The 23,935-nt window shown below is 50.2% G+C and overlaps 1 protein-coding gene and 1 long non-coding RNA gene across 7 annotated transcripts in view; both read right to left on the bottom strand.

Annotated features, from left to right (window-relative positions):
- Nucleotides 1–15,067, bottom strand: part of LOC133349549 (E3 ubiquitin-protein ligase MIB2-like) — a 64,330-nt gene extending 49,263 nt beyond the window's left edge. For 3 of the 5 annotated variants that reach the window (XM_061563104.1, XM_061563107.1, XM_061563108.1), the window contains exons 1-4: nt 14,871–15,021; nt 2,923–3,149; nt 1,868–2,039; nt 1,200–1,306 (exon numbers count right to left, since the gene is read on the bottom strand). In XM_061563104.1, coding sequence (XP_061419088.1) covers nt 1,200–1,306; nt 1,868–2,039; nt 2,923–3,139 — 496 coding nt within the window. In that variant the 5' untranslated portion in view covers nt 3,140–3,149; nt 14,871–15,021. Of the gene's footprint in view, nt 1–1,199; nt 1,307–1,867; nt 2,040–2,922; nt 3,150–14,870 lie in introns of all 5 variants that reach the window. The other 2 variants (XM_061563106.1, XM_061563105.1) reach the window with 2 other exon arrangements.
- Nucleotides 15,068–16,682: 1,615 nt separating this feature from the next.
- LOC133349548 (uncharacterized) lies at nt 16,683–22,562 on the bottom strand. Of its 2 annotated transcripts, none has more exons than XR_009755956.1 (4): nt 22,383–22,562; nt 19,404–19,968; nt 18,684–18,732; nt 16,683–17,227 (listed from the first exon to the last, which is right to left on the bottom strand). It is a non-coding gene; the product is annotated as an uncharacterized LOC133349548 (long non-coding RNA). The 2 variants fall into 2 exon arrangements; XR_009755955.1 differs by lacking the exon at nt 16,683–17,227 and adding an exon at nt 17,821–18,294.
- Between the last annotated feature and the right edge of the window lie 1,373 nt (nt 22,563–23,935).

Genomic DNA, 23,935 nt, shown 5'->3' with positions numbered 1-23,935 from the left:
GCTTCTTCTTGAGCCACTCCTTTGTTGCCTTAGCCATGTGTTTTGGGTCATTGTCATGCTGGAATACCCATCCACGACCCATTTTCAATGCCCTGGCTGAGGGAAGGAGGTTCTCACCCAAGATTTGACGGTGCATGGCCCCGTCCATCGTCCTTTCGATGCAGTGAAGTTGTCCTGTCCCCTTAGCAGAAAAACACCCCCAAAGCATAATGTTTCCACCTCCATGTTTGACGGTGGGGATGGTGTTCTTGGGGTCATAGGCAGCATTCCTCCTCCAAACACGGCGAGTTGAGTTGATGCCAAAGAGCTCCATTTTGGTCACATCTGACCATAACACTTTCACCCAGTTGTCCTCTGAATCATTCAGATGTTCATTTGCAAACTTCAAAAGGGCATGTATATGTGCTTTCTTGAGCAGGGGGACCTTGCGGGCGCTGCAGGATTTTAGTCCTTCACGGCGTAGTGTATTACCAACTATTTTCTTGGTGACTATGATCCCAGCTGCCTTGAGATCATTGACAAGATCCTCCTGTGTAGTTCTGGGCTGATTCCTCACCGTTCTCATGATCATTGCAACTCCACGAGGTGAGATCTTGCATGGAGCCCCAGGCCGAGGGAGATTGACAGTTCTTTTGTGTTTCTACCATTTGCGAATAATCGCACCAACTGTTGTCACCTTCTCACCAAGTTGCTTGGCGATGGTCTTGTAGCCCATTCCAGCCTTGCGTAGGTCTACAATCTTGTCCCTGACATCCTTGGAAAGCTCTTTGGTCTTGGCCATGGTGGAGAGTTTGGAATCTGATTGATTGATTGCTTCTGTAAACAGTTGTCTTTTATACAGGTAACACGCTGAGATTAGGAGCACTCCCTTTAAGAGTGTGCTCCTAATCTCTGCTCGTTACCTTTATAAAAGACACCTGGGAGCCAGAAATCTTTCTGATTGAGAGGGGGTCAAATACTTATTTCCCTCATTAAAATGCAAATCAATTTATAACATTTTTGACATGCGTTTTTCTGGATTCTTTTGTTGTTATTCTGTCTCTCACTGTTCAAATAAACCTACCATTAAAAGTATAGACTGATAATTTCTTTGTCAGTGGGCAAACGTACAAAATCAGCAGGGGATCAAATACTTTTTTCCCTCACTGTATTACATGTGTCATGTGTTTCTGTATTATGGGAATAAATGTGTCAGTTACCGTCCTGGTTGCCCCACTTCCAGTCAGGCCCTCGTATGACCACAGCTTCTGGGAAGATGCCCTTCAGAGGCACCTTCCTGGCCATATGCCGCGCTGGCACCTGCACACTGAGAACAACGGGAGAGCAAAGGGATCAGCACAGCACAGCCCAGGCTCCCGCACCGTGGAGCTGCACTCGGCGGGGCACTGACATAGACCAGTGGTAGCGCTTTCGCCACGTTGTTGCAGAGGTCCATGGTCTGAATTTTCGCCAGACCACCCCGGTTATTACTGCCAGTGTACGCGCCGCCTTTTTCACAATGTATTCCGAACGTCAATGAGTCGGCCACTGTGTGCCGGTGTCAGTGTCCAAGTTTTCCACATTTGAAAACTTATCCGTAAATTACTGAATTGGGATTACCCATGGAAATCATCCACCCCCTACTAGCAGGCAATTCCCGATTGCAGACCACGTGCTGAGTCAACTTGTGCCTATAGGAACTGCCAAATTAATTCTACATAATACAATTTTTAGATTTTTTCCGGATACGTGAAGGAAGATTTCTATTGCCGTCTGTGACAGATGCCAGTTAATAAAGCAATCCAAATGGCAAGGTGTTAGTTAACAGAGCTTTTGCCATATTGTAGTTACTGCAATGTCTTATATGTAAAGAGGGGGACAAGCTTACCTCGGCGAGCCTGGTGAGGTGATGCGGTTGAAGGCGTGGCTCAAGCTGTGCTTGTCACCCATGTAGCACGACGTGCACAAGTCAAAGTCGGGGCACCCCCTGCACTTCCAGCGGATGCCCCAGATCCACTTTTCTCCGCAGCCATCGCACATCACCCCGAGGTGCTGAGTGCCTAGTGTGGCAATGCGTACACATCTGCAGTTGCATCCTTCATGGACAGTGTGATTTACGTTTGGATCAAGCACCAGATGAAATTGCAATTATGTGGACGCACAATGATTAGGTGCTATTCATAGTCAACACACAAAGGATGATGCGATTCATTTGTTTGTGGGTACCCATCTGGAGTGGATACCCAAATCTTGGTAACCAAGAGGAATACCTTTGGTCCATTAGTAGGAAACTGTACGAGGTGACTGTGTGGGTTCTGTGTCTACTACATCGGTACCCAACTACTGCCATGTTACATGTGTGAATTAGCAGAGCTTAGGAAGGGTTGGTGAGGTGTGGTGGCATTCAACGGCACAGGCTAAGATGATTTCCCGATCTTTAGTTTAGGCATTCAGTGGAGGTTACACTGTTTTGGTGATTTCAGATGGGGTTTTTTTATTGACCATATACAAATAATGAATTTCATTTTAAAAAGCATCTGATTCAGTAAAAATGAATGCAGTCATCCAGCTTTTCATACATCAAGGTCGAAGTAAAATATATATGATGGATATTCCACATTCCTAAGGTCGGAACTGGTCTCTTTATTGCACAACAATGGATGACTTCCTACGATGTGATTCTAATTTTATCAGCCATGTAGGGAGGATAGGTCTGAGTTCACTCTCAAGCAGTATTGTTGTGTGGCTATCAAAGCATCACCTGAGCATACATTCATAATAATAAATACATATTTCTTAGATAATTTTCAAATCGCTGTCAGTATATCTGGAAGCAATGGCTTTCAGCGAAAATACAACTGAATACAAACACACAAAACTATCTTGCAAGTTTTTGCTATGTGCGACAGGGCCTTAAGCTGGGCTGGCTGCCACGAGGCTGACCTGTCTGTGCGTTGTCATACAGACGTAGGTCGTAGTGCCCGTTAACCCCAAGCCTGTACTTGTAGCGGCCACCGCAATCCCACTGCACAACGGCGCCACAGCTGCGCTCTGTGCCCCAGTTGCCTTCGGCCACCAGCGTCCCCAGGCCTCCCTCTCCTCCATCCTGCTGCTGCCAGCTCCAGCCCGGGCCCCGCACCACACGCACACCGGCCTGCATGGCGCTCCTCCTGCAGCAACACGCAACTGGCACTATGCAACCAGCAGGACACAACCAGCAACACGCAAACAACAACCAGTAACACGCGACCAGCAACACACAGCCAGCAATATTCCACCGGCAACACGCACCTAACGTAACCAGCAACAAACAACTATCAATACGCAACCAGCAACGTGTAACCAGCAATGTCACCAGCAACACACGGCCAGCAATACACGAGTAATATGCAATCGGCAACACGTGACCAGCATTATGCAACCAACTGTAATTAAAAGCTCACCTTGAAATTGAATATACTGTAGAGGCAATCTACAGTCCTTTCTACGATTGGATGAAGACCTCCCCATGCCATATTGGTTGTGGGGGTTGCTTGACCATACTTCCCCACACCGGTCAGTACAGATTGGTAAAGGAGTTAAGGACTGGTTCTGATATCACTCGCCACGGATACTAGCTGTAGTCGTGAATTAAATTTAGGCAGCCAGGTTCATAGCACGGTACACGACTACAGTACCACTGCTCCGCCACAATAAATGAAATATATATATTTTAAAATATTTGTTTTTAAATCTAAGGTTTAAAAACAAGCCATGGAGATATATATCGATGCATAGGTTCTTCTGGTTCAATAAAACAGTACCATTTTTTAAATCTTGTTGCTTAAATAACTAATTTCCATTTTTAATTATGTCATTATCAGACAAAATTCACCAGGATAATGTATTAGTATAATTTTGGTTCCAATAAAAGTTAAATTACATTGTGTGGCTAAATATAGAATGGTAAATTCAGATATTACTTCCATTCTCTCACAAAAATTGGTTTAAATAATTCAAGCGGTAAGAACGGTGTTACTCTTTGGTTCTTTCGGTAAAGTCACGTAGAAAATCAAATCAAATAGTAATAGAATACGACGTTTCGGTTGCAACACAAGCAACCATCATCAGGTAAGAATGAATGATAAAACACAGGCACGGAAACAACACAGGCAGACAACATGCAGAGAGAGACACACACAAAGATAAAACACAGACACGGCAACAACATAGGCAGCAGACACGCATGCATGTGTAGGGGTGTTACGGAGGGCCAGTATACATGGGATCACACGGGAAACAAACACAGTGGGCGGGGCTCCGTGAGCACACGGGGACGCGCTCGCAACGACGTCCGCACCAGGCAGCCTGGGGGGCTGGCCCGGAGTGTGATCCCCCGGGGGGCCCCACCCCTCAGCGGGGGGTTGGAGATAAAAGGGGATGAGCCGGAGGGCTCGGGGCAGAATGTTACAGCTAAAGGCGTGAAGACCCAAGATCATCTAGCTAGAGTCCTGGACTCCCCTGGAACGCCGCCCTTGTCAGGGCCGCGCAGGACCGAGCCAGCGGCGTGGTCCCGAGAACCAGAGTTAGTGCTCTGGGACTCCGGGTACCGTAGCCCGACTCACCAGTGTCGGGCCAGATAGCCTCCCCTAGCTCTTAGCGGAGGACTAGGAGGTAGGTTAGAGATAGCTAGCAGTGTATTCCCAGCTAGCCGGGTGAGGGGGCCGATACCCCCTCTAGTATTGTATGCCCGCGGTTGTAACCACTGTGCGGAATAAATACGTGTGCCTCAACCCGAGTGTCCAAGCGTCCTCAACGGTACTACATCTGGTGACAGAAGTGAACGACAACGAACATGGACACGCGCCGGACAGCTCATGCCGGGGTACCAGAGGCGGAGGACACCGATGAAATTCTGGAGCCCGAGACGGCTGCGGGAGGCATCGAGCAGCCGGGGCCGGACGCATCCTTACCTGGGCGTCGGGATGAAGAGGAGCCGGCATCAGAAGGACTGAGGCTGGCTCACGCGAGGCTGGCGGAGCTGCTGTACGCTGCTGCCGCCACGCTCAAACACATCACACGGCTGGGCGCTGCTGGACCGCCACGGGGCGAGGATAGCCGACGACCGGCGCGCCTTCCTGCCATTTCAACGGACGCCAACTTTGAATCTCCCGCCATCGCCGCTGCAGCTGCTGAAGGCGTGGCCGGCCTGAACCTCGGGTCCGACATCGGCCTCGCAGGGGCTGCCGCGTCATCACCAGCGGATGGAGCGTCACCACTGGTGGGACCGGCGATGCCATCCGTTGTTCGCGCCGAGGCACAGACGACTCACGGAGACAGTAAAGTTCGAGCTTCCACGGCGACCACTGCGCTGCACCAACGGCTGCCCCCACTCAAAGAGTTTGTGGGCGAGGAGGGCGACTGGGGCGGCTTCCAGCGGCGCTTCCTAGCGCACCAGGAAATGGCGCAGTGGTCGGATGCCGAGGCGCTCTGCGCGCTGCCGGCGCTTCTCGACGGCGACGCCCTCGCCGCTCTTACATCGGCGCCCAAGGAAAAACGCTCCACGCTTCAGATGGCGCTGCAGTTGCTGGCCGCGGTCTACGGACCTTCAGCGGAATGCAGGCAGCGCTTTTATGATCGCCAGCGGGGGGCAAAGGAGTCGCCCCTCGCGTATCGTACGAGTCTCCTGGCGCTGGCGAAGACGGCCTTCCCTCGCATGGACGACGAAGGCGTGGACGCGATGGTTACGGAAAAAATCCTCCTGCTGGCGGACGACCTGGACATCGCCGTCGTTGCACAGGAGGACACGGAAATGGGTTCCCTCCAGCCGGCGCGGCTCCTCCACGCCAACCTGCTGTCGCAGCGACGGAAGGCCAACAGAACGGCGGCCGGGCGTGCGGTGGCTGCAGCCGCCCTCCCGACGGAGGACGTTTACGCCGTCGACCATCGACAGCAGCAGAGGGCAGGTGTACGGGCGGGCCGCGACGGGTCGAGCCGCTCCGACCGTCCCTCATCGCCGCCAGCGCTCCCGCGCTGTTACAACTGCGGCATCCGGGGCATGTCGCCTCGGGGTGCCGCTCTCCTCGGCAGCGCGGGGCGACGCCTTGACAGGACACCGGACCTCCTCCTCCCAAGCTCCATCAACATAACCCGGCGAGTCGCGGCACCCCCCATGTTTGGCCCATGCACACGCCCGTCACACACTCGCACACCACAACGAACGGGGGGCCGACATTGCGCACCGTCGGGCCAACACGCACCACTATGGGGACACAAATCGAACCCAGCCAGTGGTCCATGTTGGCCCATCGCGTTGTAGCTGCGTCGTCGGGCTCGTCGGCCGTGGTAGGGCACATTGACGGGGTTGTGTGCGCATCCTGGTCGATACAGGAGCATCGGCGACCATCATTTCGGAACTAATTTACAATATTCTCCCTGTCCAGAGCCGTCCTTTACTGCCGGTTAACGTCCCATTCTATGCTGCTAACGGGGGCTCACTTGGCATCATTGGACAGATTCGAGCCCAAATTTGTATCGGTGATATCAAATTGTCCGGCCCGATTTTTGTTTCCTCCTCGCTGGCGGTTCCATGCCTGCTGGGTACGGACTTCTTGGCCAAAATGCCGATTCGTATTTTAATAGACCACGGCTGCATTGAGCTCCCGTCGGGGCGACGCATGGCGTTTCTGCCTTCCCCTACTGCGGCTCGAACGGCGTTCGCGACAGTACCGGCGTTCGTCGTCAAAACGGTTCGCGTACCGCCAGGGGCACAAATGTTGGTGCCTCTCAAACTTCGTCGGCCCTTCGCTAAGGGCATTGGGGACCAGGGAATTCCGCTGGGGCCATCTAGGGCCGGAGTTAGCGGACCTCATTTAATTCCGGCCCAGACCATCGTTAAAGGGGACGGGGACCCTTTCATCGCGGTCCTCAATGTGGGGTCGCAGACAGTGGTAGTTCCTCAAGGGACCGTGCTTGCTCACGCAACGCCGGTGCCCTGTGAGGAACCTGTCGCGAATCACGTCGGCACTGTCCCTCTGCCGCATCCACATTCGGACACCGATGAAGGGTGGCTCGAGGCGCTTTGTGCGGGATCGACGGACCTGTCGGATTTAGAGCGTCAAAAACTTAAAACACTGCTGCGCGAATTTTCCGACGTTTTCAGTCAGAACAAATTCGATTTAGGCTGTACCCATCTGCTGCGTCACCATATTGATACGGGTGACAGCGCGCCAATACGCCAAAATCCCTTTCGGTCAAGTCCCGCCGAAAAGGACCATGTCAAATCGGCTGTTGATGACATGTTAGCCGCCGACATCATTTCTCCCTCTACCAGCCCGTGGGGAGCGCCGATCGTCCTGGTTAAGAAACAGGATGGCTCGTTGCGGTTTTGCGTCGATTTTCGCCGCCTCAACAAAATTTCCGTTGCTGACGCATACCCGCTCCCGCGGATTGACGAATCGCTTAACGCCTTGGCGGGAGCGCGATTCTTCTCCACATTGGATTTGCTTTCGGGATTCTGGCAGCTTCCTCTGGACGATGATTCTAAGCCTAAAACTGCATTCCGTACACCGCACGGTCTCTTCCAATTCAACCGGTTGCCGATGGGACTCCACTCGGCGCCGGCGACTTTCCAGCGATTGATGGAATTGGTTTTGGCTGGATTGCAATGGGATTCGTGTTTGATTTATTTGGATGACGTTATCGTCTTTAGCAGAACATTTGACGAGCATCTCCAGAGGTTGCGGGCGGTTTTCCTCAAAATGCGGGCTGCTAATTTGAAATTTAAACCCCAAAAGTGTCATCTGTTACGCGAATCGGTGCGTTATTTGGGGCACATCGTCGGACGCTCAGGTATTGCTACCGATCCCGCCAAAACGCAGTGCGTCAGCTCCTGGCCGACTCCCACCTCTGTGGGAGAGGTCAGGAGTTTCATTGGGTTCGCGTCATATTACCGACGCTTTGTCGCGGATTTTGCCACAATTGCTAAACCCCTACACGCTTTGACGTCAAAGGGGGTCCGCTTCCATTGGGGACAGGAGGAGGAGGCTGCTTTCAGCTCCCTTCGGGACGCTCTGGTTAAAGCCCCTCCCTTGATTTACCCCGATTTTTCAAAACCCTTTGTGCTCGACACCGATGCGAGCAACACAGGTATTGGGGGCGTGCTTTCCCAGGTGGTTGATGGCGTGGAAAGGGTAGTCGCGTATGGCAGTCGGGTGTTGTCTCCAGCGGAGCAACGATATTGTGTCACCCGTCGGGAACTGTTGGCAATTGTCTATTTCATCCAACAGTACCGGCCATATCTGTACGGTCAGCGTTTCACCGTCCGTACAGATCATGCGGCACTACAGTACGCCCTGCGAGTTCAACAACCATCGGGACAATTGTCTCGATGGTTGGAGGTTCTCCAGGACTTTGATTTTGAAACCATGTACCGTAAGGGCGTTCGCCACACCAATGCGGACGCTCTGTCGCGCATACCAACCACCCCCGAATGCGCATGCCTCCTGGGGTCGGGTCGTTGCAGGCATCCGGCTGAAATATCTGTTCCGGTCTTGGCGGCCGCAGACGACGCAGCGTCGATGACGAATTCGATCGCACAACAGGGATCAGATTCCCTGTTGGGGTTGCCGTCACTGAATCGGGGCGCTTGCAGATGGAGGATACCTCCCTCCTCGCGTTGCGTCGTCGCGTCGGGGAGGCTGGACGGGGGAGGGGTGATGCCGACGCCTGGGAAATGCTAACGGGTCTGCTGATGCATTGGGACGGGAAATCTCATCGACACCGACTGGTGGTCCCTTCGGGGTTACGGGGTAAGGTGGTGTGGGCCGCTCATGAGCGCCTCCTCCACCTGGGGACCCATAAGACCCTCGCCTTGCTCCAGCTTGATTTTTTTTGGCCGGGCATGACGAGGGACGTCGCAGACCTGTTGGGGTCATGCCCTCAGTGTGCGCAGCGTAAACCACCAGCACGGGAGTCAAACCCGCCTTTGCAGTCTATCAGAGTCTCCAGAGTGAACAAACTTGTCGCGCTGGATATTCTGGGCCCATTCCCCGCCACCCCCAGGGGAAATAGATATTTGTTGACCGGGGTGGAGTACTTCACGCGCTGGCCTATGGCCTGGCCCCTGGCCAACCAGTCGGCAGCAGCCATCATGGAGGCCTTTGTCCAGGGATACGTCCTGGACAAAGGTGCTCCGGAGCGGCTGCTGACCGACCAGGGCAAACATTTTTCCGGAAAATTGCTCCAACAGGTCTGTGAGCTCCTGGGCACGAAAAAAATTCGTACCTCTCCCTATCACCCGCAAACTGACGGGATGGTCGAGCGTCTGCACCGAACCATCACGTCTATGTTGTCACAGCAGGTTTCGGACTCACAGACCGATTGGGACTTGCAAATTCAAGGGGTCCTCGCAGCATACAGATTGGCCCCCCATGCTGCGACGGGATTTTCCCCCTTCTTCCTCATGTATGGCCGTGAACCTGACCCACCTGTTCGGGCCCAGCTGCAGATCCCCGCGCCGCAGGGAAAAACTAAATTGGCCGACCATGTTAAATTTAACCTTGCAAAATTGACAGAGGCGCGGGATGCGGCCATGCAAAATTCCGACATGCGTCAGAGAGCTAATGAGCGCCTCAGACTGGGTCACGCGCACGTGCTACAGTGGAAGCCGGGAGACAGGGCATGGCTGCACTGTCCCCAGGTACCACTCGCGACCTCCTCGAAACTGGTGCGGCCGTGGCGGGGCCCCGTCGAGGTGGTTGAGGTTGTGCGCCCTCAGTGCGTGCGCATCAAATGGGGGAAGCGCCGGTGGTTTGTACACCCCTCCAGACTGAAACCCTTCGTTGCGGCGCGAGATCCCACTCCACACACGCGTGGCCAAACATGTGGGGGGTCGACCGACTCAAAGGGTCCGTCTCCGCTGCTCTCGCCTGACGTGTTGCCGGCTGTCCCGCCCCCAGGTGCACCAGGAATGACGGGCTCACGCCCGACAACCCCGACGGGGGATGCCAAGGGTCTCGCGACATCGAGAACAGACCCACCCGGAAATGGACAGTTGCCACCCGACGGGCCGCCATCCGGGGTTGCCCCGTGTGACGGGCCAGCGGCAAGGATGCGCGCAAGAATGCGCAGACTCTTGTGATGAAAAAAAAAAAAATTCCCGTGTCATATTCACTGTGTGCTGCGTCGGTGGCGTGTTCCTGGCACATTGGATCGTACGTATGTTGTGTTCCTGGTGTGTTGTGTGGGTGCTGGGGTTCCCCCCTGGCACATTGGATTGTACATATGTTGTGTTCCTGGTGTGTTGTGTGTGTGCTGGGGTTCCCTGGAAATTGTATATACGTTGGTTTTACGGTATTCGTATTTATTCGGGGGTGGGGTGCGTTGGGTTGTTTTCCCTTCTGGCTTTTCTGGTTATTGTTGTTGTTCTCGTTGCGTTATGGCTCTAAAATTGTGAGGTACACGCGGGGTCAAAGGGTAAATAAAACTTTTATTGTTGATTGATGCAGCCGGGACGGCTGCGGGCTATGTAGGGGGGGGGGTGATGTAGGGGTGTTACGGAGGCCAGTATACATGGGATCACACGGGAAACAAACACAGTGGGCGGGGCTCCGTGAGCACACGGGGACGCGCTCGCAACGACGTCCGCACCAGGCAGCCTTGGGGGCTGGCCCGGAGTGTGATCCCCCGGGGGGCCCCATCCCTCAGCGGGGGGTTGGAGATAAAAGGGGATGAGCCGGAGGGCTCGGGGCAGAATGTTACAGCTAAAGGCGTGAAGACCCAAGATCATCTAGCTCGAGCCCTGGACTCCCCTGGAACGCCGCCCTTGTCAGGGCCGCGCAGGACCGAGCCAGCGGCGTGGTCCCGAGAACCAGAGTTAGTGCTCTGGGACTCCGGGTACCGTAGCCCGACTCACCAGTGTCAGGCCAGATAGCCTCCCCTAGCTCTTAGCGGAGGACTAGGAGGTAGGTTAGAGATAGCTAGCAGTGTATTCCCAGCTAGCCGGGTGAGGAGGCCGATACCCCCTCTAGTATTGTATGCCCGCGGTTGTAACCACTGTGCGGAATAAATACGTGTGCCTCAACCCGAGTGTCCAAGCGTCCTCAATGGTACTACACATGTGTGAATGGGCTAAGGCCATGAACTCACTAAAATTGAGAACCAAGTTTAATCACAGATGGCCCAACCCCAAAATAGAACTCAGAACCTCAACTGTTCCAACTCAGCACTCTGACTTTGCCGTAATCTGTCCATCTTACTTGAGTGTTTTAAATGTGGGAATAAATGACAATTCCCATTTGCAACCGAAACCACGTGTACCAAGGGATTACCGTATTACGAGAAAACACAGGGAAATCAGTAGCCTACTTCTATTTTTTTTAGATACTTTAGTTTCAATGTGGTGTGCTCATTGTATAAGACATCGTTTCTAAATGAATGGAAATTTCACTCATGGCAGAGTGTAAAAATACAAACTTTGAAAATATAAGCTAAATAAAATCACCTGCAAAGGAATGCAACAAAGCAGCCACAAAGGCCATAGTAGTTGCTTTGTGGATGAAATGGGGATTTGGTGACGCGATAACAATCCACAAAAGGGCATTGCGGACATCAGCTACGTGGGTCGTGAGCAACAAGATGTAGTGACTGTGTATGTCACTGTGTGGTGCCGGGCTTACGAAGCCACGGTGGATAATGTGTTGGCATTATGTGTAGCCCGCTTACTGCGCGTAGTACCACCAGCCCTAGCGGGGCTTGGGTGAGCAGTGGTCAGCAGTGGTCAGCGTGGAGGCACCACGTACAGTGTGCGGTGCGGGCTCCGGTGAGGGAGCGAGAGGGAGTATCAGCCAGCCAGGGTTACGTTGGGGCATGATACGCTGGTTGACCTGCCGACACGTGACCGGATGATATTGGAGGGGGGCCACCGGTGGACGGGGGCCGCTGGGCGGTCACGTGGTATAAAAGAGCTCTCAGGAGCCTTCGGGAAGGAGCTCGAGAGATCTAGAAGGTGGGCGGGGCGAGGAGCGGAGCCAGCCCCAGTCCGGGCGGATATAATGGTAGGCCCCGTGAGGGGCTCGGGGTTCTTCGTGTTGTTGGTGATGAAGATTCACGTCGGGTAAAAGAAGCCTCTAGCCTCGCGGTCCGGGACCCAGGTTGTGGTCCGGCGTGGGATAGCGAACTGTGTCTAGTTCTGCCGTAGCGTGGCTAGATGGGCATTCACACCCAAGTGTGGGTTGTGTTATGTTGTGTTGAATTACTGAATAGTGTTGCTCCCAAGACAACGTCTGTGACTCAGTTGGACTCACTACAAAAATAAATGGTGAAGCTGGAGATGGCACCGCTGGAGGTGGGGAAGGGTGTGGGAGGGTCCAAGTGCATTCGAGTGGGAGGCATAGGAAGCACCGCCTTACCTGTGTGGTCCGAGATACAGGGGGCGTGCGGCACGCACTGACGCAAGGGGCATGTGACGCAATGGGGGCACAGGGCAATGAGTGCCCCCCCCCCACCAGCGCTACACAACTGAAATAATTAATTAATTCGGAGTTGCCGAATGTGAACAAACTAGATCGTTCACACGCGAGGCATGGGATTCCCAAAGGCTGACACAACCCCTGATGTACAATATTAGTGCAGTTATGCAATGTTTACTGATAGAACATATGAAATGTTCGCTCTGGCTTTGTTTCATTTCTCAGGAATATATCCAACGTTGGAAAGTGGCCCTACGGCAATGGAAAGGAATGCAATTTTAAAAAGGGTCAAGGAAGAAAAAAGTATCCTTCAAAAATATATATTAAGCTGCCACCCATAGCAGCAGGATACTCATAAGATGTATTTCAACGGAGGGTATATGCTTTGCCAATGAATTGACTCAACACTGGTACAACGTCAGTCTCACTTCTGCGTGTCACTACATCCAACATGTGGGTGCATGTTCTCTCTCAAGGCAACATTTCAAGCTGCCTATTTTAAAAGGAATAATTCCGATACTGTACGCTTGAAACACCCAACAATGTGGATACCGTTCCTAACAGCTTAATACAAATGCGTGGGTTACGAGAGTGTAATCGTGGCCAAATTAAGGAGGTAAAATCTGCCATCAGGGAAACGGCTCAATGTTTACTGGTAGGGCATTTGTGGAAAAGTGTGCTGCAAAACATGATGTATACAGTGGATACAATTGCCTTTGACTGGACTAGAATGCTATATAATCCAAATGAGTAATGGCAAATACATTTAATGCACCAACTTTGTATAAAACCATATACAGTATACTTTACGCTTCCCAAAGAAAGTTTAAAGCGTGACTGCTGCATTTTTACTTTTGTCCTTCTGTCTCTAAAATGGGTTCACGATAAACTCTCGTAAAGATGAGCCAAGATGAACGAGAATTTAGTGTTAAGTTGTGTTATTGTTCTTCTTCTCGACGTTACCCTATTGGCACCCGGTCAATTTAATAAAGGGTTGCCCAATACAAGAACACTGTACAAGGAACGTATTTTGGAAGGGCAGCTGCCCACACTCATCTGCGCGAGATGCAGACGTGGGGAGCACGGACGTGAAAACGCAGTGGGGTAACAAACCCAATACTTCACATCATCAGAATATGTATTTATCCTGGAGGAATCCGATGAGCTATAAAGCACTATTTTCACAGATATCCAGTGGGGGTACGGGGTAAGAACGTTACAACAACCAATACAAAATCACGATGGTAGTGCAAGGCACCATGAAGGTAAACAAATCAAACCAAAAAACATAGAAATAGAACTAAACCACCCCCATCCTACCTGGCAAAGCCCACTGAGGTATTCACTTCGCTGCACCGTCCCTCTATCATCACACGCCCACCACATATGACCCCGCAGCCGATAACACCTGTTAGACATGATGGTCGCTCATCCAAACACAAACTCGAACCCGATTCACTTCCGAGACCTTAGAGTCAGATCGGACTGAGCCGACGGCGATTAACGGCGTCGATGTCTGTTTGTCTCATCATCCACTCAACTTCAACAGAGAACACCGCCACCAAAATAACTCACCGCGCACACGACTCACCACTCACACAACTCACCATTCACACGACTCACGACTCACCACCCACACGACTCATCACTCACACAACTCACCACTCACACAACTCACCATTCACACGACTCACCACTCACACGACTCACCACTCACACGACTCACCACGACTCACCACTCACGACTCACCACTCACGACTCACCACTCACATCACTGACCACTCACACGACTCACCACTCACACGACTCACCACTCACACAACTCACCATTCACGCCACTCACACGACTCACCACTCACACGACTCACCACTCACACAACTCACCATTCACGCCACTCACACGACTCACCACTCACACGACTCACCACTCACACAACTCACCATTCACGCCACTCACACGACTCACCACTCACACAACTCACCACTCACACAACTCACCATTCACGCCACTCACACGACTCACCACTCACGCGACTCACCACTCACACAACTCACCATTCACGCCACTCACCACTACATGACTCACCACTCACACGACTCACCACTCACACGACTCACATCACTCACCACTCACACGACTCACCACTCACACGACTCACCACTCACACGACTCACATCACTCACCACTCACACGACTCACCACTCACACGACTCACATCACTCACCACTCACACGACTCACCACTCACACGACTCACCACTCACACCACTCACTCACCACTCACACGACTCACCACTCACACGACTCACATCACTCACCACTCACACGACTCACCACTCACACGACTCACCACTCACACCACTCACTCACCACTCACACGACTCACCACTCACACCACTCACTCACCACTCACACGACACCACGACCAGAAATCCACTCACCACTTGTACGGCTCTCACTACTCGCCAGACTCACCACCCTTCGACGCTGCTGCTGCTGTTGTTGTTGTAAAATACTTACTGCTACAAAGTGAAACTGGGACGAACAGCCGCGCTCGCTGCCACTTCCTCATGCGCAGCGTGCGCTGTGGGCCAAGTGTCACAGATACAGCGGCACTTTACGTTGCGTGCAGTGCCGATTTTAACTTCTTTCGCACCATACGTAGCCAACCGTGCTCATCGGAGGTGCGGCGGGAGAGGGGGGGGGCAACAAAACTGAACACGAAAAGCATCGAAACAATGAAATTAGTTTGTCAATGTCGACTTCAAAGTGCACAGCTCCCAGTGGGCTTTCGAATATCGGAAGGGAGGGAGAGCGTTCCAGACGGCCGCAGGAGCGCATCTCGAAGCTCACAGACGCAGCTGGCCGCAATCTTTGTTGGTGGGGGGGGCAGCTTGTGTGGAGACACGGGGGGGGGCAGCTCGTGTGGAGACACGGGGGGGGGGCAGCTCGTGTGAGACACGGCGGGGGGGGGGGCAGCTTGTGTGGAGACACGGGGGGGGGGGCAGCTTATATGGAGACACGGGGGGGGGCAGCTTGTGTGGAGACACGGGGGGGGGGGCAGCTTGTGTGGAGACACGGGGGGGGGCAGCTCGTGTGGAGACACTTATCGTGTAGTCACTACGTCACTCGTCGTGTAGTCACTACGCCACCTATACTGTACTGATAGGAACCTCCTGGTTACACCAGCCCACAGGGGATTATTGTGTCCGTCCGTCCATCGTGCAGGGAGGGGCTGGGTGGGGAGGGGTGGGGAGGGTGGGGAGGGGCTGGTCACCCCGTGGTGCCCTTATAAAACTCAACGTTTAACCTACTCACGCCGGCTTGTGCCCGCCCTCACAGTCGGGCATATTTGCGGAATACACCACGCCGCCGTTGACCCTGACCATTGACCGAGCAACCCAACATTACTACCAGCTCCCTCCACAGCAGGAATGTGTTCATGTAGTCACTACGCCACTCATCATGTCGTCATTACGCCACTGCTCGGGGTCCAACCGGAGGGACTTGTGATTGATCGCTCATAATGAAGCATTTGGCGCTCAGCCCCCAGCCCTTGAAACCAGGAAATTGGTATATTTTTAAAAATATATTTACCAGAGAAAATACTATAGGGCATTAAATGTCGTGTTAATATGGGTGGTGGTGGGTGTGTTCACGTGATGCCAGTCTGTCCCTTAACCACATTTCTGCTCGCTTGCAACCACTCCACGCAGCAGCTTGTTAACAGAGAACTCGAGTTGGTTGGGGAGACAAAAAGTGAGCGGTAGGGCAGCGGTTATCGCTACGAACCTGGCCACCCGAGGTCGATTCCCGCTCACGGCCAACACCGGAGACGATGATCTGAACCGGTTCGGGCCTCCCCTAGGTCGGCTCAGTCTCAAATGAGTACCTGGTGCGGTGTGTAAAAACATCGCCACTGGGGAGACAAAGACGGCCGGGCGCGGTGCTGGTAAACCACCCCCTCTCGTGTGCCGTGCCTGCCTTCATAGGTGTTGCTCGCTAACAGCACTTGCCCCAACAGTCTGTTACAGGCTATACGGGGGATCTTTGTCTTTGTTTGGTGTTCGTGTGATGCCATTCTGTCCCTTGACCCAATTGCTGCTGGAGGGCTTGCAACCACTCCACGCACCTTATATATATCCACAGAAAACTCGAGTTGGTAGGGGGAAATAAAATACGGGTGGCGTTTCCACTTTACTCGCGATATCGCGGGGGTTGGGGCAGGAAATAGGCAGAATCCTGTGCACCTGTTTGGTGATACGGTATATTTCTCAGGTCTGCAAATGACGACAAAAAACCATAACGAACAAGCGCAGACCAGCAAATCTTGTTTCAAACAGGATACAAGAATGTGCAAGAGCACAAAGGCTTTGTGCATATGCAAAACACCATCAACAATTACGGAAGTACATTGCATTCCTTTTGTCTTGAGTGGCCATTTTTGAGAAAACGTGACGAACTGCAGAGGTGGTGTGCTTTTTAGACATTAGTTTGTGGCAAAACATTGGCAGCATACTCGTTTCGGAAAAACCAGGGCTGTTAAAATAGTGAATTTTCATTGTACGGTGAGGCGACCATGCACACTCCTGGGCGATGATGATGGTTCTGCGGGATGTTGCGATGTCACTGGGGATAGTTGTGATGATTGCGACGGTTGCATGGTCCAGCCCGAAGGAGTCACTGATCAGACAGAATGAGTAGGGATGTGAAGGAGCGGCTGCTCCCACAGAAGCTTGGACACGGCTCCACAGCGACGCGAGATCTTGGGAGGTGGGGGGGTGCTGCTCCTTGCCACCTTGCACACACATGTAACGCCCACGCTTACTGTATTCTCCAGGATCATACAATCCTGTGTTTCAACGTTGGCACGTCAGTGTTATTCAATATGTAAACCACGTGTCAATGTTCAAAACAGCATTTCGCAAACTCTGGTCGTACACCCATGGATGATGTCAGTCTCATTGTATGGCCATTGTCTAAATCACAATAGATTGCTCGGGAAGACACTGGAAGGAACAATCGATAATGCATTTGGTCAACAACCCGACACTCCATGCTGCAGTTTTTCAGCCACACTAAAAGGGGCCTTGGATTTAAAGAAGTTTGAGAAATCGGTCCCAGTTAACACTTTATTCAAATACAGAAGCCATGACATTACATACATTAGGTCTGTGTGATTATACAATAGCCTCAGGACATTTTCCATTAAAATTAGTTACGTAAAATAATGAATGAGAGGTTTTTGTAGTAACTATTTGCACGGTTGACCTGAGTTTGATTCCTAGCCACAGTTAACATCAGTAGCAGGCGATATCTGAACCCATCTGGGACCTCTCTCATCAACGGGCACTCATTGAGTAGCGTTGTAAAGTTTGGTTTAAAAAAATGTACCTCTCCAATCACTCCGAAGGCATCATGAGGCTTTCAGTCAGCAGTGGATTTACCAAGGCCTCTAAGTTATCACTGGTGATTATCCACAATTATGCATGCTCAATTAAGTTTTTTTTTGGATGGCCTTCATCTTCGTGACCCTCAATTGGATCAATCCAAGTGGGCTGGTTCTGGGCTGCCCTGGATCCCTTTAGCAAGGGGCAGAAGATGGAAGCACTGGTTGCTGTTGTTCACCGCTAGTTTTAAATGATGATGTCGGTAGTGACGATCTCTTGTTTTTCATGCAGCCAGTCCCGTGTAGGTTTAATGGAGACGCTAGCCGAGCATTGAGCACATATTGAAGTTGCTCACTTCTTGGAAGATGAAAATATATACGTGCCGTTATGTAAAATTAGACCCAAGATAGACTTTTTCCCCAAGATTACAAGACCAATAAACCTAATTCATGCACAGAATGAGACCAGTCGTAGTCTGTAATACAAACAAACCAAGATGGTTATTCACAATTATTACCTTAGCGTATTCATAATAACAGCTTGGCAATTAAAGTAATCATGCATCATCTTTTGTAGTTGAATATGAACATAAATGCTCTAAATATACTATCTTGGTGGCTAACTTACAAAACATGCAGTGTTACAGTCCTGTATGAGGGAGTAGTGGCACTGTAGGTTAGGCACTACACTAAATTAGATTCCTGGTTATGACTACTATCAATCCACACTGACCAGCATGAAGTATGGTCAAACTATTTAAAGTGAGAGTGGGCATTCATATTGCATGGATTGATAACTGGATATAAATTATTACTTTATATTATTCGAAATGAAAGTTGTCATGCAGATAGGATTTATCCTTACCTGAGAATATTGCCCATGCATGCCTCGGTCAGTCACAGCTGGAGGTACGCTGTGGAGAGACAGGTTGTCAAGTTGCACTTGGTTCATTCGTTTAACCAGTATACACTGACACAATTTGTTGTAATTTAATTACAGAGGATTGTTTACCATTTCAAAAAAACACTGTACCAATTTTAATTTAATATAACCAGGAACGCCCCGTTTCAATAGAAATCGATACAATTGGGCTTAAATACATTGTACAATGTTTTAACATTGATTTGTGATAAATATATTCCTTTTTTGTTACCACAGCAAAAACAGGGTAGCTACAGTGACTTGCTAGACTCTCAGACAATCCAGATGTTGCTATGCATTTATCCCAGTTACTCTCAATCGGGTGCAGTTGTGTTGAACATAAGTGTTGAATGCATCTCCCTTAATAATGTCCTTTTAATAGCGGTGATGGAGCCCAGCGGTAGGCACGTTCGCCTCTTGTTGCAGAGGTTCACGGTTTGAATTCAGCGGCTGCCATTATTATTACTGTGGGCATAATAACTGCACACCATTTGTTTTACAGCTGATGTTAAAGATACCCCCTGACGTCTCGGGGTCCCAATTTAAAATATACCTGCATATTACTCAATTGGCACTGAACATATCAATCATTGCCCCCCTACTGGCAGACTAATACCAAAGATCACTGTTGCGTATGAGACCATCCTGGTCTCGAGTTCTCACCTGGTGAATTTTTACTTCAGTGGCCCGTGCCCGTGCCCGTGGTGGCCGTGTCCGTGGTGGCCGTGTCCGTGGTGGCCGTGCCCGTGATGGCCGTGCCCGTGGTGGCCGTGCCCATGGTGGACTTCATGCACATGGTGGACTTCATGGCCATGGTGGACGACTTCGTGCCCATGGTGGACGACTTCGTGGCCATGGTGCCCGTGGTTGACCCCAAGCCCATGGGCGACCGTGTGGAGGAGCCCAGAAAGCCCTCCACTATGGGCCCCGTGGTGATGGTGGCCAACTGCTGGCACATGTTGATGCACATGGTGATATACTGGGGCTTGTGTGTGGTGGTTTGCATGGGGTTGTGGGTAACAGACTGCGTTGCTTTGACCTGGATGCCCAAACATTTGCACTTGGGGATGTGCTCCCGGAGCGGGTGCTGTGCCAACATAGGTATTTGGGGAATATGCATGGTTGGCAGGGTATCCTGGCTGGGGATAACCCTGCACGTATGTCGGGTATGGGGAGTTGTGTGCATTTGTTGGGGGGTATCCTGGCATCGAAGGAGCACTTTGATTACCTGCAAATATACATTAATTGATTAAATCAAGCCAGACTGCAGATGATGAGAACATTTATGAAACCAGTCCTGAGTTTGCTTGTTCAGAATCAATGTTGGCATTACGCACTCCCAGAAGGCCGTGGGGCCGATTAGTTGTGTAAAGATAAATTGTCTACTTATATATTTGGTTACTTATATTCTCCACCGATTATTGATTTGATTTCTAATTCTGCTTTCATGACTACTCAAATCAGAACTTTTGCGACTATATACGAAACATTTACATGCAAAGGACATCAGAATATTACTGTTAATGTTCTAATATGGATTAGTTTTCCTGCAAATTTGCATTGCTAATCTATGACAAGCTCCTATTTTCATTACACAAATTAACCTGAATGTGTAAAAAACCTCTAGGGTACCTCCCGACAAGGGAAAAAGCTGAAATTTGGTACATAGGTATATTTTTGACAAAGGAATTTGCTCATGAAGCTTGACAAAGGCTGTAATCATGCGAGTGAGCAATGTGAACACACCACCAAAATGCGACGGTGGTGAGATGTTAACTACCTCGCCTGGTATACAAGAGGTATCGGGTTTGATCCCGACCCTGACACCTGTATATTTGAAGTTTGCGTGTCTCTCCCCGTGGTTGCATGGATTTTTCTCCCTCCACATTTAGAAACGTGCGTTTAGCTGCCACTTCGTTGAGCCATCATTTGTGGCCAGGTCGCTTCTGAAAAAGCTATATAGCTCAGTGGGTTTCACCAGGTTAAATACAACGTTCAATTCAGTTTGCTGTACTTAACCAAGGCAAAGCCCCCCCCTCCTCTTCTTGCCAGGGAGACAGCACCAACCTTCCTCCCACCAGGAATTATTTTGAGAAGTCACTGGCAAGTTCCAAGCGTGAGATTTGGTCTATCACACAGGATGACCCCCAATACATCGCTAACCATGAACAGTCAACTAGAGGGCATTAACGTTGACCTATTTTCTCCCAGAACTCTATAGTTGATATGAAAAAAACTCGATTAAGAAAATAATAGTGGCATTACCGTGGAGGCTTTTCCAAAAATACTTGCGGGTAAAATTCCAAGACTAACAAAAGAAAATGTTAAATTAAAAAGTTAAATTAAAAATGTTCCCAACGCATACATGTTTTTATTGATATGTTCGGTGATATTATTTCCCAAGTTCTGACTTGGTAAATTTGGCCCACCCCCTGACATAAAATTGGTCCCGAAAATTCAGTCTCCATTACCGAATATTCAGTCTCCATTTCTCGAGTTGTGCCTCACAGAAACAGGTACATTCGTTTATATTCCGTGTCAATGATTATTTACATCTTTGACATTCTCGTGGTAACAGACAAATCGTGAAGATTGCCGGTTATTGAAAGTAAACGTTTTTTAACCAACTGAAGAAAAATGTATTACAAGTTTAATCTGGGTAATACAGTACATAACCTTGAGCCTAACAAGCGTCGTTCAACCGGGTGAGCATGAAGAAGCCTCACATGCAAGTTTGGCGACGTTATATCAGGTAAAAATAGCACAGGTAAAACGGCACAGGTCAAAATGACACAAGTTAAAACTACGAACAAAAATGGCACAACTAAACGGGTTAGAGTTAATCATCTCTTTCATTCAGATCAGTACGTACGTGTTAGTACTTCTGTTAGCACAGTACTTGTAACTGTGAATGCCAGTCCCGTTTGACGGTGCCTTTACCCCCCCCCCCCCCTAGTTCACTTGTGCCATGTTTACTTCAAGATTGTTATTTGAGTCCAGTGAACTCTTTAGGAAGCCTGGATAACTCACTGGAGACCACCGACTCTCGTACTCAAATCAGCACCGTGTTCTACTGACCTCCACCAACTCATCAGTCGGATCACCGCAGTACTGCATACAACATACCCACCCATAGCAACACAGCACACGACTCCACAGTGGGCTGCACGCAACTGATTGTCGATCTGTATTAACAGCACTGACCACTCGTTTTGAATATAGTTGTATTTGTATATTTTCATAATCAACGTTCGCGAAAGCCTACGTGTTAAACTTTGTATATTTTGTTAAATTTGTATTTCCTATACTTTGAACTCCTATCGTGTTGTTGTATCGTTTGTCGTTGTAACGTTCTGACCCGCCTCTATAACTGAACATATGTGCAAAAGCGCTTTATAGCTCATCGGATTCCTCCAGCATAAATATTCTGATTCTGAATAACAGTAATTTCGAGTACAGAAACACCAAAAACAATACACAACACCAGCTATAATTTCAGGCGGTAATCATACGATCTCTCGTTAAATGCTAATCCAAAGTTAACGTGTATATTCTGTATAAGTATAATCCAAAGGGCCGGCAACCGCTCAACGTGACTGTCGTTCTAAGATGCCTGCGTGCGCGAACCTTGCAGATCCGTACCTGCGGGAGGATTCCACATGGTCGCAGGCGAAATGTCACAACCGGAGAGACGATGGGGGAGAGTCTTGGGAAGATTCCTTCCTGTTCTGCTTCTCTTCGCCCTTCCTGTTCTGCCTCTTCTCTTCAGCCGCACTGGAGGAAGTGTGGACCGTGCTCATCACGCGCAACCCGCGTCAATTGTCCCCTCCCTTCAACAACCGGTTTGTCCCGTTCAAACATCGCCCGCATTTTTAGAGTTCTTCTGTGTCCTGAGTCAAGCCAACAAGACAAAGATCCCCCGTGTAGCCTAGAAACCAGACTGTTGGGGGCAACTGCTGTTAGCGAGCAGCACCTACGAAGGCCGGCACGGCGCACGAGGGGGTGGGTGGCCAGCACCACGCCCGGCCGCCTTTGTCTCCCCAGTGGCGATGTTTACACATCGCACCAGGTACCAATTTGAGGCTGACTCGACCTAGGGGAGGCCCAGGACCGGTTCAGATAATCGTCACTAGTGTTGGCCCGTGAGCAGGAATCGAACACGTGTCGCCAGGGTCGTAGCGCAAGCCACACATATTCACACCCCCCCCCCCCCCCATGAATAAAGTGACATTTGCAAAAAAAAAGCATTGCCACGTCATCGTTTTCAGCTCCTGCTGTAATATAACAACACAGTAAAATGTTGATTCATGCGACAGCGAACTTTATTATACATTGCACATGATTCGGTGATGCTGCGTTGGCAGTGGTTCACAAGCACAATGAACTCACAATGGTTAACAGTTACTGCCTTAAAATACAATACCTTTGGAACCTCATTTGCCAGTAAAAAAATATGATAATTGGTTTTTTACCCTTCTATCTGGCAACAAAACTGACACTTTTTTTTACAAGGAGTCATGTTTACATAGACTACAATACCTGCAGTCATAATGCAAACAAAAAACATAACTCTGATAATGTGCACTGTCCTTGAAGTTGATTGGTCCACACCCGAGACAGCTTTCCTTAGAGCCTAGTCTCACATGGGTTGGACCAGATGACGCCAAAAGGCGCACAACTCAAAGACAATGCACCATCAGAGTATGAGAGCTCGGGGTAAGCATTTACACCATTGGAACCTCATTTGCCAGTAAAAAAATATAATAGTTTTTTTACCCTTCTATCTGGCAACAAAACTGACACCTTTTTTTACAAGGAGTCATGTTTACATAGACTACAATACCTGCAGTCATAATGCAAACAAAAAACATAACTCTGATAATGTGCACTGTCCTTGAAGTTGATTGGTCCACACCCGAGACAGCTTTCCTTAGAGCCTAGTCTCACATGGGTTGGACCAGATGACGCCAAAAGGCGCACAACTCAAAGACAATGCACCATCAGAGTATGAGAGCTCGGGGTAAGCATTTACACCATTGGAACCTCATTTGCCAGTAAAAAAATATAATAGTTTTTTTACCCTTCTATCTGGCAACAAAACTGACACCTTTTTTTACAAGGAGTCATGTTTACATAGACTACAATACCTGCAGTCATAATGCAAACAAAAAACATAACTCTGATAATGTGCACTG

The sequence above is a fragment of the Lethenteron reissneri genome, chromosome 30, assembly GCF_015708825.2.
Source record: "Lethenteron reissneri isolate LAM-NWPU_2019-01 chromosome 30, ASM1570882v1, whole genome shotgun sequence".
Taxonomy (NCBI): Eukaryota; Metazoa; Chordata; class Hyperoartia; order Petromyzontiformes; family Petromyzontidae; genus Lethenteron; species Lethenteron reissneri.
The sequence above is the reverse complement of the archived record's forward strand: the minus strand, read 5'-3'. Positions and strand labels throughout refer to the sequence as shown.